General features: G+C 34.0%; 1 protein-coding gene across 10 annotated transcripts in view; it reads left to right on the top strand.

The window, feature by feature from the left end:
- The window catches only part of TAOK3 (TAO kinase 3), a 141,349-nt gene that overhangs the window by 64,677 nt on the left and 62,586 nt on the right, over positions 1 to 14,086 (top strand). For 6 of the 10 annotated variants that reach the window (XM_053927982.1, XM_053927984.1, XM_053927983.1 and 3 more), the window contains 3 exons: positions 8,894 to 9,102; positions 13,058 to 13,129; positions 13,527 to 13,628. In XM_053927982.1, the coding sequence (XP_053783957.1) occupies positions 8,983 to 9,102; positions 13,058 to 13,129; positions 13,527 to 13,628 (294 nt within the window). In that variant the 5' untranslated portion in view covers positions 8,894 to 8,982. The remainder of the gene's footprint in view (positions 1 to 8,893; positions 9,103 to 13,057; positions 13,130 to 13,526; positions 13,629 to 14,086) is intronic. The other 4 variants (XM_053927987.1, XM_053927989.1, XM_053927988.1 and 1 more) reach the window with 1 other exon arrangement.

The raw sequence follows: 14,086 nt of genomic DNA, 5'->3' as shown, positions 1-14,086 counted from the left end.
TATATCTAAGAACTCTTTCCCTAATCCAATTTCACAAAGGTTTTCTCTTGTGTTTTTTTCAAGGATGTATTTAGTTGTAGGTTTCACATTTAGTTCTATAATCCACTTGGAATTAATTTTTGTATATGGTGTTAGTATGGATAATATTTTTTTGAATTTGTATAGGCAATGGTTCCAACATCATTTGTTGAAGACTTTCTCTACGAAATTGCCTTTGCACTTTATTAAAATTCATTTGTCCATAAATGTATGGTTCTATTTCTGGACTTTCTATTCCGTTGCATTGATTTATTTGTTTCTAGTTCCTTGATAACTATAGACTTATGATAAATCTTGCAATTAGATTATGTTAGCCCTACAAATTTATCTTCCCTTTTCAAAGTTGTTTTCGTAGTCCCAAACCCTTTGCATTTTCATGTGAATTTTAGAATCAGCTTCTCAATTTCTGCTTCTAAAGAAAACTCAATATTGAGTCTTCTGATCCATAGCTACAGTTCATTATGTCTTTCATTTCTTTCACCATTATTTTTTAGCTTTTGAAGTACAAGTCCTTCACATCCTTTGTTATATTTATCCCTAAATATTTCATATTTTTATGCTATTGTGATATTTACATTTTTATTCCACTTGTTCCTTTGTAGAAATATAATTATTTTATATACTGATCTTGTATTCTGCACCTTTGATAAGCTCACTTACTAGTTCTAGTAGTTTTTTGTAGATTGCGTTGAATTTTCCACCTAGATGACTATGTTGTTTTTGTCAATGTCTTACTTCATTTCTTCCATTCTTGATGCATATTTTTTTTCTTGCCTTGTTGCGCTTTAAAACATCCAGTGCAATGTTGAAGAGCGTGTTGGGAGCAGCATCCTTGCCTTATTCCTAGTTTAGGAACAAAGCATTTTGTCTTATGCTGTTACACTTGACATCAGCTGTAGATGAATAAATACCCTTTGTCAGTGGGATGTTCCCCTTTATTCCTTGGTGGCTCAGAGTTTTTAATCAGGAATGAATTTTGGATTTGGTCAAATTCTTTTTTAGCATCTTTAGAGATGATTGTTTAGCTTTTGTTTTAGATTGTTGATATGGTGCGTTACATTGATTTTTGAGTGTTAAACCAATCTTGCGTTGCTGGGATAAACCCCACTTAGTCATGATGTATTACTCATTTTATACAGTATTGGATTTTATTTGCTAAGATTTTGTTGTGAATTTTTGTACATATATTCATGAAGAATCTTGGTCTGTTGTTGTCTATCTTATAATGTTTTGTCTGGCTTTAAAATCAGGGTAATGAAGGCCTCATAGAATGAGTTTTAGGAAATACTTCTCCTTTCCTTTTTCTGGAAGACGTGTAGAATTAGTACTGAATTATCCTTAGATGTTTGGTAGAATTTATGAGTGAAGCCATGTGAGCCTGGAGTTTTCTTTGTACTGAGATTTTAAATCACAAATTCAATTATTTTAATAGATATACAGAGGCATTTAGGTTATTGGTTTCTTCTGGGGTAAACTTTGATGGTTTGTCTTTCAAAGAATTTGTCTCTATGATCTAAGTTGTTGAATTTATTTTCATAATTCCATAATAATTTCTGATTATCCTTCTATATCTATAAAATCTATCTTGATGTCATCTCTCTCATTCCTGCTATTGGAAATTGTGTCTTCTGGTGTTTTTTCCTGATCAGTCTGGCAAGAGGTTTATAAATTTGATTATGTTTCTCAAAGAATCAGCTTTGATTTAATCGATCTTCTGTTTTTCTGTTTTGTTTCATTGATTTCTGCTTTAATCTTTATTATTTTCTTTTTCCACTTACTTTGGGCCTTAATTTTTAAAAGTAGAAGCTGAGGTTGTTGATTTGAGGTATTTTTTCTTTCTTAAAACAGTACTCCCTGTGAGTACTGCTTTAGCAACATCCCATACATTTTGATGTGTTGTGCTTTCATTTTAGTTAAGATAAAAGTCTTTTCTAGTTCCTGTTTGATTTATTTGGTGACCATGGGTTATATAAAAGTGTGTTATTTAGTTTCCGTATATTTGGGTTCTTTTTTCAGATATCTTTCTGCTATTGACAGACAGCAAATCAAAGGAACGTTTATTACAGGATTTATGGACCTACGTCCTCCGTAAACAAATCTGTATTGAGTTGGGAAGTAAGACCATGATAGATACTGTAGGAAAGAGAGCATTATGTTAATACTCAGGGATCAGTACACGTCCTTAGGCTCAGAATTGTCCTGTTTTCAAGTACACTAACAATGTCAGTGCGATTGCCACCGAAGTGGAAACAGCAGGATTCCTGCTTCAGGATCTCTCAGAATTTGGGGATTTCATTGTAGGTTCAGCCTATGACCCAGACCAAAAGTTCCAGCCTTTTGCTATCTCCAGGGCTAACTCCAAGTTCTGGTCAAACAGTCCACACTTGACGGCATTTCATGGAGTAGAATGGATCCTTGAGGGCAAAGTCTTAGTAAATCCATCAATCTTTCAGAGAAAAGAATCTATTCCAGCTCGCCTAGGACCACAAACTAGAACTCTGCCAGTGTCTGGAAGAGGTGCAATTTGAATGTGTCTGTCTGCAGCATCTCAATGCCTTTAATTTAATTGTATTGTGTTCAGAGAATATACTATCTATGGTTTAAATCCTTTTAATTTATTGAGTCTTGCTTTTTGGCCCAGAATGTGGTCTATCTTGGTAAATGTTCTATGTGTATTATGAGGCACTGGGAAGAGTGCTCTGTAAATGTGAATATTCAAATTGGTAGATGATGGTCAAGCCTTCTATATCCTTAATGATTTTCTGTCTACTCATTCTGTCAATTATTGAGAAAAGAATATTGAAACCTCCCACTATAATTGTGTATTTGTCTATTTCTCCTTGAAGTTAAAACAGTTTTAAATTATTATATTGAAGCTCTGAAGTTATATTCTCTTGATGAATAGATTGGCCCCTTTATCATTATGAAATAAATTTCATACTATTTTTTGCTTTGAAATCTACTTTATCTGATATTAATATAGCTAGCCTAGCTTTCTTCTGATTAGTACCATATATTTTTCCACTCTTTTTGCCTTTTTGCCTTTTTATTTAAAGTATATATATGTATTTATATATGTATATATGTTTGCATATAATATACAGTCCACATCAAGTGATATTATAGCTTTTCACTCATAGCATAACAACTTTACAACACTGTACTTCAGTTTCTCTCCTCCAAGAATTTATGTTGTCATACATAGTACTTCTGCATATGTTATAAACCTCATATTATATTGTTATTTTTTAATCAATTTTATATATTTTTTAAATTTAAGTAATGGGGAAAATCTTATAAACCAAATAGTTATCACTTTCAGTGCTTGACATTGTTTAGTATAACTCTGTATTTTCATCTGGCATGATTTTTTCTTAGTCTAAAGGATATCCTGCCCTGGCTGGTGTGGCTCAGTGGATTGGGTACCGTCCTGTGAACCAAAGAGTCACGGGCTCAATTCCCAATCAGGGCACATGCTTGGGTTGCAGGCCAGGTCCCTGAAGGGGGCGCATGAGAAGCAACCACACATAGATGCTTCTCTCCCCCTCTTTCTCTCTCCCTTTCTCTCTCTCTAAAAATAAGTAAATAAAATCTTTGAAATCTTTGAAAAAAATAAGGGATATCCTTTAGCATTTCCTATAATGCAGGTAGTCAGGTCATAAATTCTTTTGCCTTTTGTATGTTTAAAAGCCTTTATTACACCTTTATTTTTCAAAGATATAAAGATATTTTTACTGGGTATAAAATTCTAGTTTGACAGGTGTTTTTTTTTTTCATTTTACCTCTTTAAAAATGTTCATCTGCTGACTTCTCACTTGTATTATTTCCAGTGAAGAATCTGATGTCATTGTTGTCCCTGTTCCTTTATACATATCATGTCTTTTTTCTTTGACTACTTTAATGATTTTCTCTTTATCACAAGTTTTGAATAATTTATTATGATATGCCTTTGTGTAATTTTCATCATATTTCTGGTTCTTGAGAGCCATAGACCTTTTTGGACCTGTGAGTTTATAATTGTCATCAAAATGTTAAGGTTTTTACTCTCATTTCTTCACATTTTTATCTGCCCCAATATCTTTCTTCTCTCTTCAGAACTCCAGTTAGACATATAGGAAGCCATTCGAAGTTGCTCCACAGCTCACTGATGCCCCTTTTTTGGTTGTTTTCATTTTGTGAGTCTTTATTCTCTGTGAACTTCATTTTGGTTATTTTCTATTGCTATGTCTTCAAGTTCACTAATGTTTTTTTCCTGCAGTCTCATCTGCTATCCATCCCAATCAGTGTATTTTTCATCTTGGACATCATAGCTTTCACCTCCAGAGATTCCTTTGGATAAGGGTTTTTCTATCTCAGCTGTCTCTACTTTATGTATTCAGTATTTAATAAGTTTTTTAAAGTATAGAATACAGTTATAATAAATATTTTAATATCCCTGTCTACTAATTTTAACATCTATCATCAATGTCAGTCTTGGATTGGTTTCAGTTGATTTTTCTCCCTACTATGTATCATGTTGTCCTCCTCCTTTGGATGCTTGGTGACATCTTATTGGATGTTAGACATGATGAATTTTACCTTTTAGGTATTAGATATTTTATATTCCTTCAAGTATGTATGAGCTTTGCTCTGAAACAGTTAAGCTACTTGGAAATAATTTATCCTTATAGAGCTTACTTTTAGAACTTGTTAGGCATTACTTAGTCTAGAGTGAATTATTCCTTACTATTAAGGCAAGACTCTTCTGGGTACTCTCATCATTCCCCATGAATTTATGAGGTTTCCTATAATGGCCAGTGGAAACAGGCATTGTTTAGGGCCCTTTGTGAGCTTTAGGTACTGTTTTCTTTAATTTCTTTTATCTAGTTCTTTTTATGGCCAGGGTCGTTTTCTCATATGCATGCACTATACTCAGCTGAAGACTTGAGGGGAACCCTTTGTGGATCGGATCCCCATATCCTATTTCTATGCTGCTCTGTTCTATTCAATACTGTGCCCTGAGCCCTCTAGCCACCGTGCTTGTCTCTGTGTTGTCAGCCCAGGAAGTCCACCAGGCTCTAACTAGGTTTCGCCCTCTCTGTGCTGTGACCTGGAAGCTCTCCCAGGGCATTAAGCTGGGCGATTCTGGCTCACCTTGTTTGCCAGGGATCACTGTCCTCTGCCTGATATCCAATGTCTTGAAATACCATCATTTCACATGTGTTTTTTCAGTGTTTTAGTTGTTTCTGGTGGCAGATAATAAATTCGGCCCCTTTTACTATATCTTGGCTGGAAGCAGAAGTCCATTCACTACAATTTTAAGATAAATAAATTATTAATTATATGTAGTCAAATTTATTTATTTTAGTTTATGGCTTTGCTTTGGTTTCTTGCTTTGCAATTAAATACTTACCTGTATTTATTCTAGAAGTTTTTATGGTCTCATTTTTTACCTTTTAATATTTATTTCTTTGGAAAATCATTTTAGTCTATAGTATGACGATCTGTATCCACCAAACAGCTATCCATAGAACTCAGCTTTATCCACATCGAAGCCAAAATATTCAGAAGTTTAAAATACATTTTCGTGATTGAAAAGAGTTTAGTTCTCATAAATTTAGTTCATAGGTCTTTCTCTTTTACCTAAAGAAAAATCTCATAATATGCTTTTTCCCCCCTTTGGGCCTAGTTTCTAAATGGTATGTATTTGGTTTAATCCACTGTTTCTCTTTCCTGCTCTCAAACCTAAGTAATGAAGGCAACGGAACTTTTTGAACTTACTTGTGTACTTTCAGTCACCTGGCTGACAAACGACTGGATTTAAAGTTCTGTTGACATACTGACTTTATGCTTAATTATTGGCATAATTGGATTGACAGGGTGACTGCCCAGGATTAATGGTGTGCAGTGTTGTGGGTAGGGGGAAACTTGTTCCTTTTTAAAACCTTCAGGGGCTTCCCGTTACCCTCGATAAAGTCCAAATTTCTTAATATGGTGTAAAAGGCCTATTATGATTTCCTTGGCTTAACACCAGCTTTATATTTTCTCCTTCCAACTCTCCCATACATTCATATTGAATGAACTACTTTTATTTTCCCTAAAAAGCATGCCTTTTCATATTCAAATAAAAATAGACCGAGTCATCCTATATTATCCTTACATTAAATATTTTTGCTTCTTTTCATAAGTTATTACCATTTTGATATTTGTGTCATTTCAGTGTCTCACCCCATTTGACTCTAAACCCTTGAAGGACAAGGGACCACATCTCATTCTATTTTTAACCCCCATTATAATGCCTGGTAAACACTAGGCATGCAATAAATATTTGTTGAGTCAAGGAAAGAGTTGAGAGAATGGGTGGATAGTTAGATCGATGACATAAATATGCTAATGTTTTAACTAGACTAGCCATATGAAGTAATGTACGTTGTCACCTATGGCTGTCATGTCACAAGAGAAATGTGCTTCTTAGCACAGTCAGTTTTACTTCTTTAAAAAAATTTTTTTAATTTTTTAAATGCCTCCTTTGAAAAGGCTTTTTTTCTGTTTATTTATGTTTAGAGAGAGGGGAAGGGAGGGAGAAAGAGAGGGAGAGAAACATTAATGTGTGGTTGCCTCTCGAGTGACCCGCACTGGGGATCTGGCCCGAAACCCAGGTATGTGCCCTGACAGGGAATCAAACCTGCAACCCTTTGGTTCACAGGCCAGCGCTCAATCCACTGAGCCACACCAGCCAGGTCTAAGAAAATATTTTATTTATTTTTAGAAAGAGGGGAAAGGAAGGAGAAAGAAAGGGAGAGAAACATCTAGTATGAGAGAACAAAGATTGGCTGCCTCTCACATGCACCCCAACCAGGGCCAAACCTGCAACCCAGACACGTCCCCTGACCAGGAATCAAACCATGGAACTTCTGCTTTGCGGGAGGACACCCAACCAACTAACTGAGCCATACCGGTCAGGGCTCAGTTCTACTTCAATTGATGACCCTCTTTTTCTCTTCTTGACTGAAGCCCATTGGCTCATGTTTTAAAAAATAAAGTTCTATTGACCAATGACCAAATTTCTAGCATAGTTATTTGATGGGTCAAGGAAGAAACACAGACTATTTTGTGATAAGTTCAGGTGTTGGAATGAGTGATTCTCAGGAATTGAAGGGAGGGATTTATATAATAAAAATATAGATGAGAGTTAACATTTCAATATTTTTTCAAAAAATAAAGAAAATGTGTCTATACTAAATAAGTGTAACTATTTATAGTCAACATATAAATAGTCAAAATGATGCCCTTTTAAAAAGAAACTTTGAATTCAGAATATTTTGTATAGCAACAGAGTAACCTGCCCCTGTAAGTGAACATTTAACAGTCTCTAAATTATAGCACTTTCCTCCAGTGGTTCATAAAGAGTTCTTTAATTACCTGTTCTACTATATGTATATATTGCATTTTAATTACAAGCATGGACTTTGCCATTAGATCAGGGTTCGAGTCCCAGTTCTGGCAAATACTTGCTTCCTGACCATGGAGAAGTAGTTTCACCTCTCAGTCATACTTTGTTCCATAAAATCAAAATAATAACGTCCTCCATTATGATTTGTTGTGGGGGTTAAAGGAGGTAATATACGTGTGTGTTATTTAATGTTGCCTGACACACAGTAAGGCTTAACTAATGTTAGCTGTTATTATTTCAATATTAATTAGACCAAAATGCTTTTTAAACAGATTTGTTGAGGTATAATTTTTATACCATACAATTTACCCATTTAAAGTGGGTTTTGATATATTAACAGTTGTGCTACCATTACCACAGTTTTAGAACATTTTCATCACCCTCGAAAGCCCATACTCTAGTCATCTCCACAAGCCATTCTTCTCCCAGCCCTAGGCAACCAATAATCTACTTTGTCTCTACAGATTTACTTATTCTGGATGTATTGTATAAGTGGAATTATACAATACGTGATCTTTTGGGGCCGGCTTCTTTCACTTAGCATGTTTATAGGGCTCATCCATGTTGGAGCATGTATTAGTACTTCATCTGTTTTTATGGCCGAATAATATTCCATTGTATAGATAGACTGCATTTTGTATATGCATTCACCAGACAGACATTTGGGTTGTTCTGGCTCTAATGAATAATGCTGCTATAAGTAATCCATGCACAAGTTTTTGTGTGGACATATGTTTTCCTTTCTCTTAGCTATATACCAAGGAGTAGGATTTCTGGGTCAGATGGCAATTTATGTTTAAGTATTTGATGAACTGCCCATCTGTTTCCCAAAATGGCCGCACTATTTTACATTCCCACAAGCAGGAGCTCCAATTTCTCCACATTCTTACCAATACTTATCATCGGACCTTTTAAAGATTTTATTTATTTATTTTTAGAAAGAGAGGAAGAGGGGAGAATGAGAGGGAGAGAAGTATCGATGTAAGAGAGAAACATTGATCGGTTGCTTCTTACACACACCCTGAATGGGGACTGAACCCACAACCCACGCATGTGCCTTGACCAGGAATCGAACCTGCAAATTTTCACTTTGCAGAATGATGCTCAACCAACTGAGCCACAATAGTCAGGGCTATTATCTGACTTTTTGAAGATAGCCATGCTAGCTGGTATGAAATGGTATCTCGTTGTTTTAATTTTACTTCTCTAATGACTAATGATGTGGAGTGTTTTTTCATGCCCTAGTGGCCACCTGCATATCTTTGAAGAAATGTCTGTTCAAATCCTTTGCCAGTTTTTCTTTTGGGTTATAGGCTCTTTATTACGGAGTTTTAGATCATGATGTTTTTTGAAATCAATTTGTATTGCCACCAAACAAAATGTGTTAGAAATAAGTTACTGTCAAACTTAATTTTTCTACAGGCACTAAAAATTTACCAAAAAAAAATTGTCAATGACAGATAAAGCTGACTGGGATATCGAAAGCAAAACGTTTGCGAACGCTGGTCATCATGCCGAAAGGGTTGCCAAAGGACCCAGAGATTGCTGACCTGTTCTACAAAGATGATCCCGAAGAACTTTTTATTGGTTTGCATGAGATTGGACATGGAAGTTTTGGAGCAGTTTATTTTGTAAGTAATCAAAAAGAATCATTTAGATAGATCACATTAAGAAAGTTTGATTGTACACATTCTGTTACTTGTAAAATACACTTGGCTTTAATGTTTATTCTACAAATTAAATGTTGTTTACAGTAGGAACAAATAGTCATCTCTGAAAAGCCAGTCCCAGAATTCTAGGCATTATTCAAGTCAATGGTATCCGTGTGAACTGGATGTAAATGTTGTAAGCTGGACGTTGAGCCCTATGCATTTCCACTTGTACACCGAGCTTTTTCTGCTTTAGGGCCCTCAGATACACTTCTACCTAGAAAACTCTGCGCACTGCATCCCCACCCCTAACTCTCATCCTACATATTTCATCTTAAGTGTTACATCCATAAGATAGTTTTTCCTGTTCAACCCTCCAGCACAAATAATTTAAGACTTTTTTATGATCTCCTAACACCCTGTGCTTGCACTTTGTTGCATTTGTCACCATTGTAATTAAATAATTATGTGTGAGATTTTTCAATTCATGTATATCCCTCCCCTTAAATAATAAGCTCCATGAAGACAGGAATGTCTATCTCATTCATTGCTGTATTCTCAGTAACTGGTATAATGTCTGACAATGGTAGGACTCAGTAAATGAGGGATGGATACATGGATGGTAGATGGACGATGAATGGCTATTCAGACAGATGGATTGATGACGAGTTTTAGTAACACTCATGTCAAGGCAATATTTTAGATCTAAGCCTTAGGCCCCTAAAGTCAGTTTGTATTCCAAGGTTGTGATTACCTTCTAATGAGAATGAGAACTGACTGAAATGGTAACATAGCTCATTCACCTGAAATTCATTATATGATATATGTAGATAGCCTTTGGAGTTTGCTTTACCAAAGCAACAAATATCTCCTTATGAGTACTAGCCTATTAAAGCAAGTAATATTGAAGTACTGATTATTACCTATTTCTCCCCCAATCCTGTTATCAAATTTTTTTTTCTTAAACAATATTGACTTTCCTTTTAAGTGGTCCTTTATGTATGACCATCTGGGTAGGTAGGGCTTATCTTAGTTGTCCTTCCAAAAGAGATTTTATTAATCGTCCCTTTAGATCATCCTATTGTTTCTAGCCAAGCCTTCAGCCTGGGTTTTCTCTGGTCTTTCTTCCTTCAGGTCTAAGATCAGCACTTAGCACCCCTTCTCCCTTGCCTCCCCATGCAACACTTGGCTTCCACTCAAATACATTTTATCATTAACTGACCTTCTGTTGCTCAACAGGGTGCTTAGAATAATAGTCAAGTCCCGGTCAAAGTTCTGTCTTTCTCATTCACAGGGACACTTCGGAAAAAAAATTTTGGCTGGCCAGCTAGCATTGGTTAGAGTGTTGTCCCACCATACCAAGGTTGCCAGTTTAATCGCCCATCGGGGCACAGACAAGAATCAACTGATAATACATAAATCAGTGGAACAACAAATCAATGTTTCTCCCTCTCTCTCTCTCTCTCTGTCTGTGTGTGTCTCGCTCTCCCTTTCCCTCCCTTCCTATCTCTCTCTCTAAAAATCAATAAATAAAAATTTTAAAAAAGCTTATGCTTAATTTATATTATTTCTTTATAAACTAGCAAGAAGTTGACAATATTCTAAATATAGCTGGAAATGGTTAATAAAATATCAGAACACACTAGTTTAAATTCTCAATAAATACTTTTTGAATTCATGACCTTGCTTAAAGATATTGAGACCATTGAGATTATTGGAAATTTAAGTATGAATATAAGTTTCAAGAATAAAACTTGCAAGGTTGTAATAATTCATAATACAGTATGAAGCACTGGAAAGCTGAGACCCCATTTATAGTTTCCTTTCGCTGTATAAAATATTGATTTTTTTTTTAAGTTTCAGTTTCAGCTCTGAATTTTAGCCAGTATAAAATTACATTAAAAATTTCAAACCTGTAAAGAAATCAGTATGGAAATGTTTTTCAAATTTTAAGTCTGTGCCCCAGTAGATAGGTTCTGTAAGCAAGTATACTGACCACACTCTTAAGTAATGATTACTCTCTAAATCTAAGGAAATATATACACATTTTTTAATTTTAGGGTAATTCTGTGTTCATGTCCCTGGTTCCACATAAGCATTGATTATAAATAACTTTAATAATAAGCGATTAGATAATACGATCTTATTCCATTTCTGTGGGCTTTTATTTCCTTTTTATAAAGGTTAAATGTTTGTTTTAAAATCCAAGTCTAAGTTAAAATTCTTCATTGTTGGGGCATTTTCTAAACCGTTCCCAGGCTCCTTTAGCTGCACAGCACACAGACTCACGTCCAGAACATCCACCTCTCAGATACACTCCCTCTGACCTTTATTATCATGCTGAGTTTACATCAGCTTTTCTCTGTTGATGGGAATTGGTCATATAAGCACAGCCTTAATGTTCAGTTTTAAAAGCCAATAAAATGTTAGAGATTTTTGGTTTTAACCAGTCAATCTATACCTTCTAAATGAATAAAATATCTAAAATATGCTCTTATAGAGTTCTGCTGATTTGAAAACTATACCTGGTGGAACTTGTTTTTATAATAGGTACTTTTACCTAGGTGCTTGTAAAAAAATTTTTTTTTTTAGTATATGTTACTTTTCTCTGCATTTTGCATTCAATAAGAATCTGGGGTTGAATTCAGTTTACATTAGTAAGTTATTGGTCACTGTTTGAATTTAAAATATTTTTAATCAAAAAGAAACCATTGTTATAGCTGAGGAACTTCTTTAATTAGATGTAGTTAAGAAAATGATTATGCATTTTTTCTTAAAAATTGGCGACCTAATTTTATCAGTAAGTGAATCCTAATTTTTTACCTCCGAACCACTGCTATAGCTTCCTAGGTCCAAAATAATAGTATTCTGGAACCAAAATAGCTTACTTTCATCAAGGGTATGACGCAGAGCCCTGTTATTAAAAGGAAATCAGAATTAGATCATCTTTTAATGTCTGATATTTATTTTTGTGAACAATTTTAGAAAAATATCTAGTTTTAAATCTCATGTAAATTGGGAGAAAACGAGTATTACTTGAGTTATTTATGGTATTCATGTGTGCTTTCAATGAACTTGTATTTAGGGTTTGGAGAATATACACAATCATGAGACAAGACAATCTTTACAGATGACTACACACATGTGTGTGTATGTATGTAATACATTCTTATAAAATATAAGTAACTTTGAAAGTGAAAGTCCACCTTAAGATTAATTTTGCCTTCTGCTTCACTGTTCAATATAGTAGACACTATTTAAATTTAATCAAAATTAAGTAAAATTTAGAACCTATTTCCTTAGTCTCATGAGCCACATTTCACATGGTACCATACCACATATGACGTCGATACAGAACATTCCCTACATCACAGAAAGTTCATCGGCCAGCATTGCTGTAGGGATTATCACTAACATGTATTCTGGAATAAAATTTTTAATAATTTTTCTACACATATACCCACATTATTACTGTTTTGGAAAAATAAAATCATTCCATACAGCTTTTTTTATCATGATATTTTTGATATCTTTTTATATTACTATATATACAAATAGATTATCTCATTCTTTTCATGGTTATTTTGTTATTATATCTGTATCATATTTATTTAGCTTGTTCTCTACTAATGGATGGTCCTTATCATAAAACCAGTATGGGTGTTTTGGAAATATGACTTGTTTCTATTTGATTGGATATATTTTGTTAAAACATTTTTTAATAATGTAATCTTTGCATATATACCGAAAGGGACAAAGAGAAACTGTTCTTTAAAGTGGGATGGAAATGTCTACCTAGCTTATCAAAAGTTGGGATATCTTTAAATTGTGATAATGAAGTGTGAGAATGTTATTTAAAGTCTCAAGTCAAATATTAAAGTTAACCTGTCTGACACATCATTCATTCTTTTTGTTTTATTTTACCAAATTAACACAGGCCACAAATGCTCACACCAATGAGGTGGTGGCAGTTAAGAAAATGTCTTACAGTGGGAAGCAGGCACATGAGGTAAGTTAAAGGAAGTTGTGTACCTGAACTGACATAAGCAAATTAATGTGAGATTGACAGGAGAAATAAAATTCTTTGAACATTATATTTTATAGTTCTTTTTTTTTTTTGCCTCCTTGTGGAGCATACAATAAACATTCCTAATATTCTAACTTGATCAACTATTTTGTGGATTAGATGAGTTAGTATAATGTATTTAAATATGTACTTGGTGATAGATTTACATTACATGTATTCAAACTAAAGAAATAACATGAGACTAAATAACTTCCTCATTTATTAAACATTTACTTTGTCCATTTTAAAAATAAAAAGAACATGATATATGTGTACTTGATAATAAAATACTATTTTCAGCTTTAGAATGATAACATTTTTTTTTTTCTGACTTCAATAGAAATGGCAAGATATTCTTAAGGAAGTCAAATTTTTACGACAGTTGAAGCATCCTAATACCATTGAGTACAAAGGATGTTACTTGAAAGAGCACACTGCTTGGGTAAGTCAAAGGACCTCTATTATCTATTTTTTTCTATTAATTTTTTTCTATGTTTTCTATTATCTCTTTGATCTATAAAATTACCAGTCCCACTTTTGTCCCACTTCATATTTGTTAATACCTCAGAGTATGCCATACACTGTACACTTATATTTCATAAGAATGATACCTAGCCTATGGGAAGTTGCATTTTATAAACACTTATTAAAGAAATGGTGAAAAGTTAACATGATTTTATAATCATTTATTTATGAAAGTAAAGGGCAGGGCCTTCTATTCTCATCCTAGAATTTTATCTTTGATGATTTTCATTCCCATTGCAATTCCTACACAGTTCAGAATTGTGCTTGGCATTACAATGCCTAGCTAAGTTGTGCCAAACAAGGCCTAGAAATAATTAAAATGAAACAATCTGTTGTTCTACTCTACCTTCCTAATATATTTTTACACAATTGTGT

The sequence above is a fragment of the Desmodus rotundus genome, chromosome 7 (assembly GCF_022682495.2).
Source record: "Desmodus rotundus isolate HL8 chromosome 7, HLdesRot8A.1, whole genome shotgun sequence".
NCBI lineage: Eukaryota > Metazoa > Chordata > Mammalia > Chiroptera > Phyllostomidae > Desmodus > Desmodus rotundus.
This window is presented reverse-complemented; position numbering and strand designations above follow the sequence as displayed.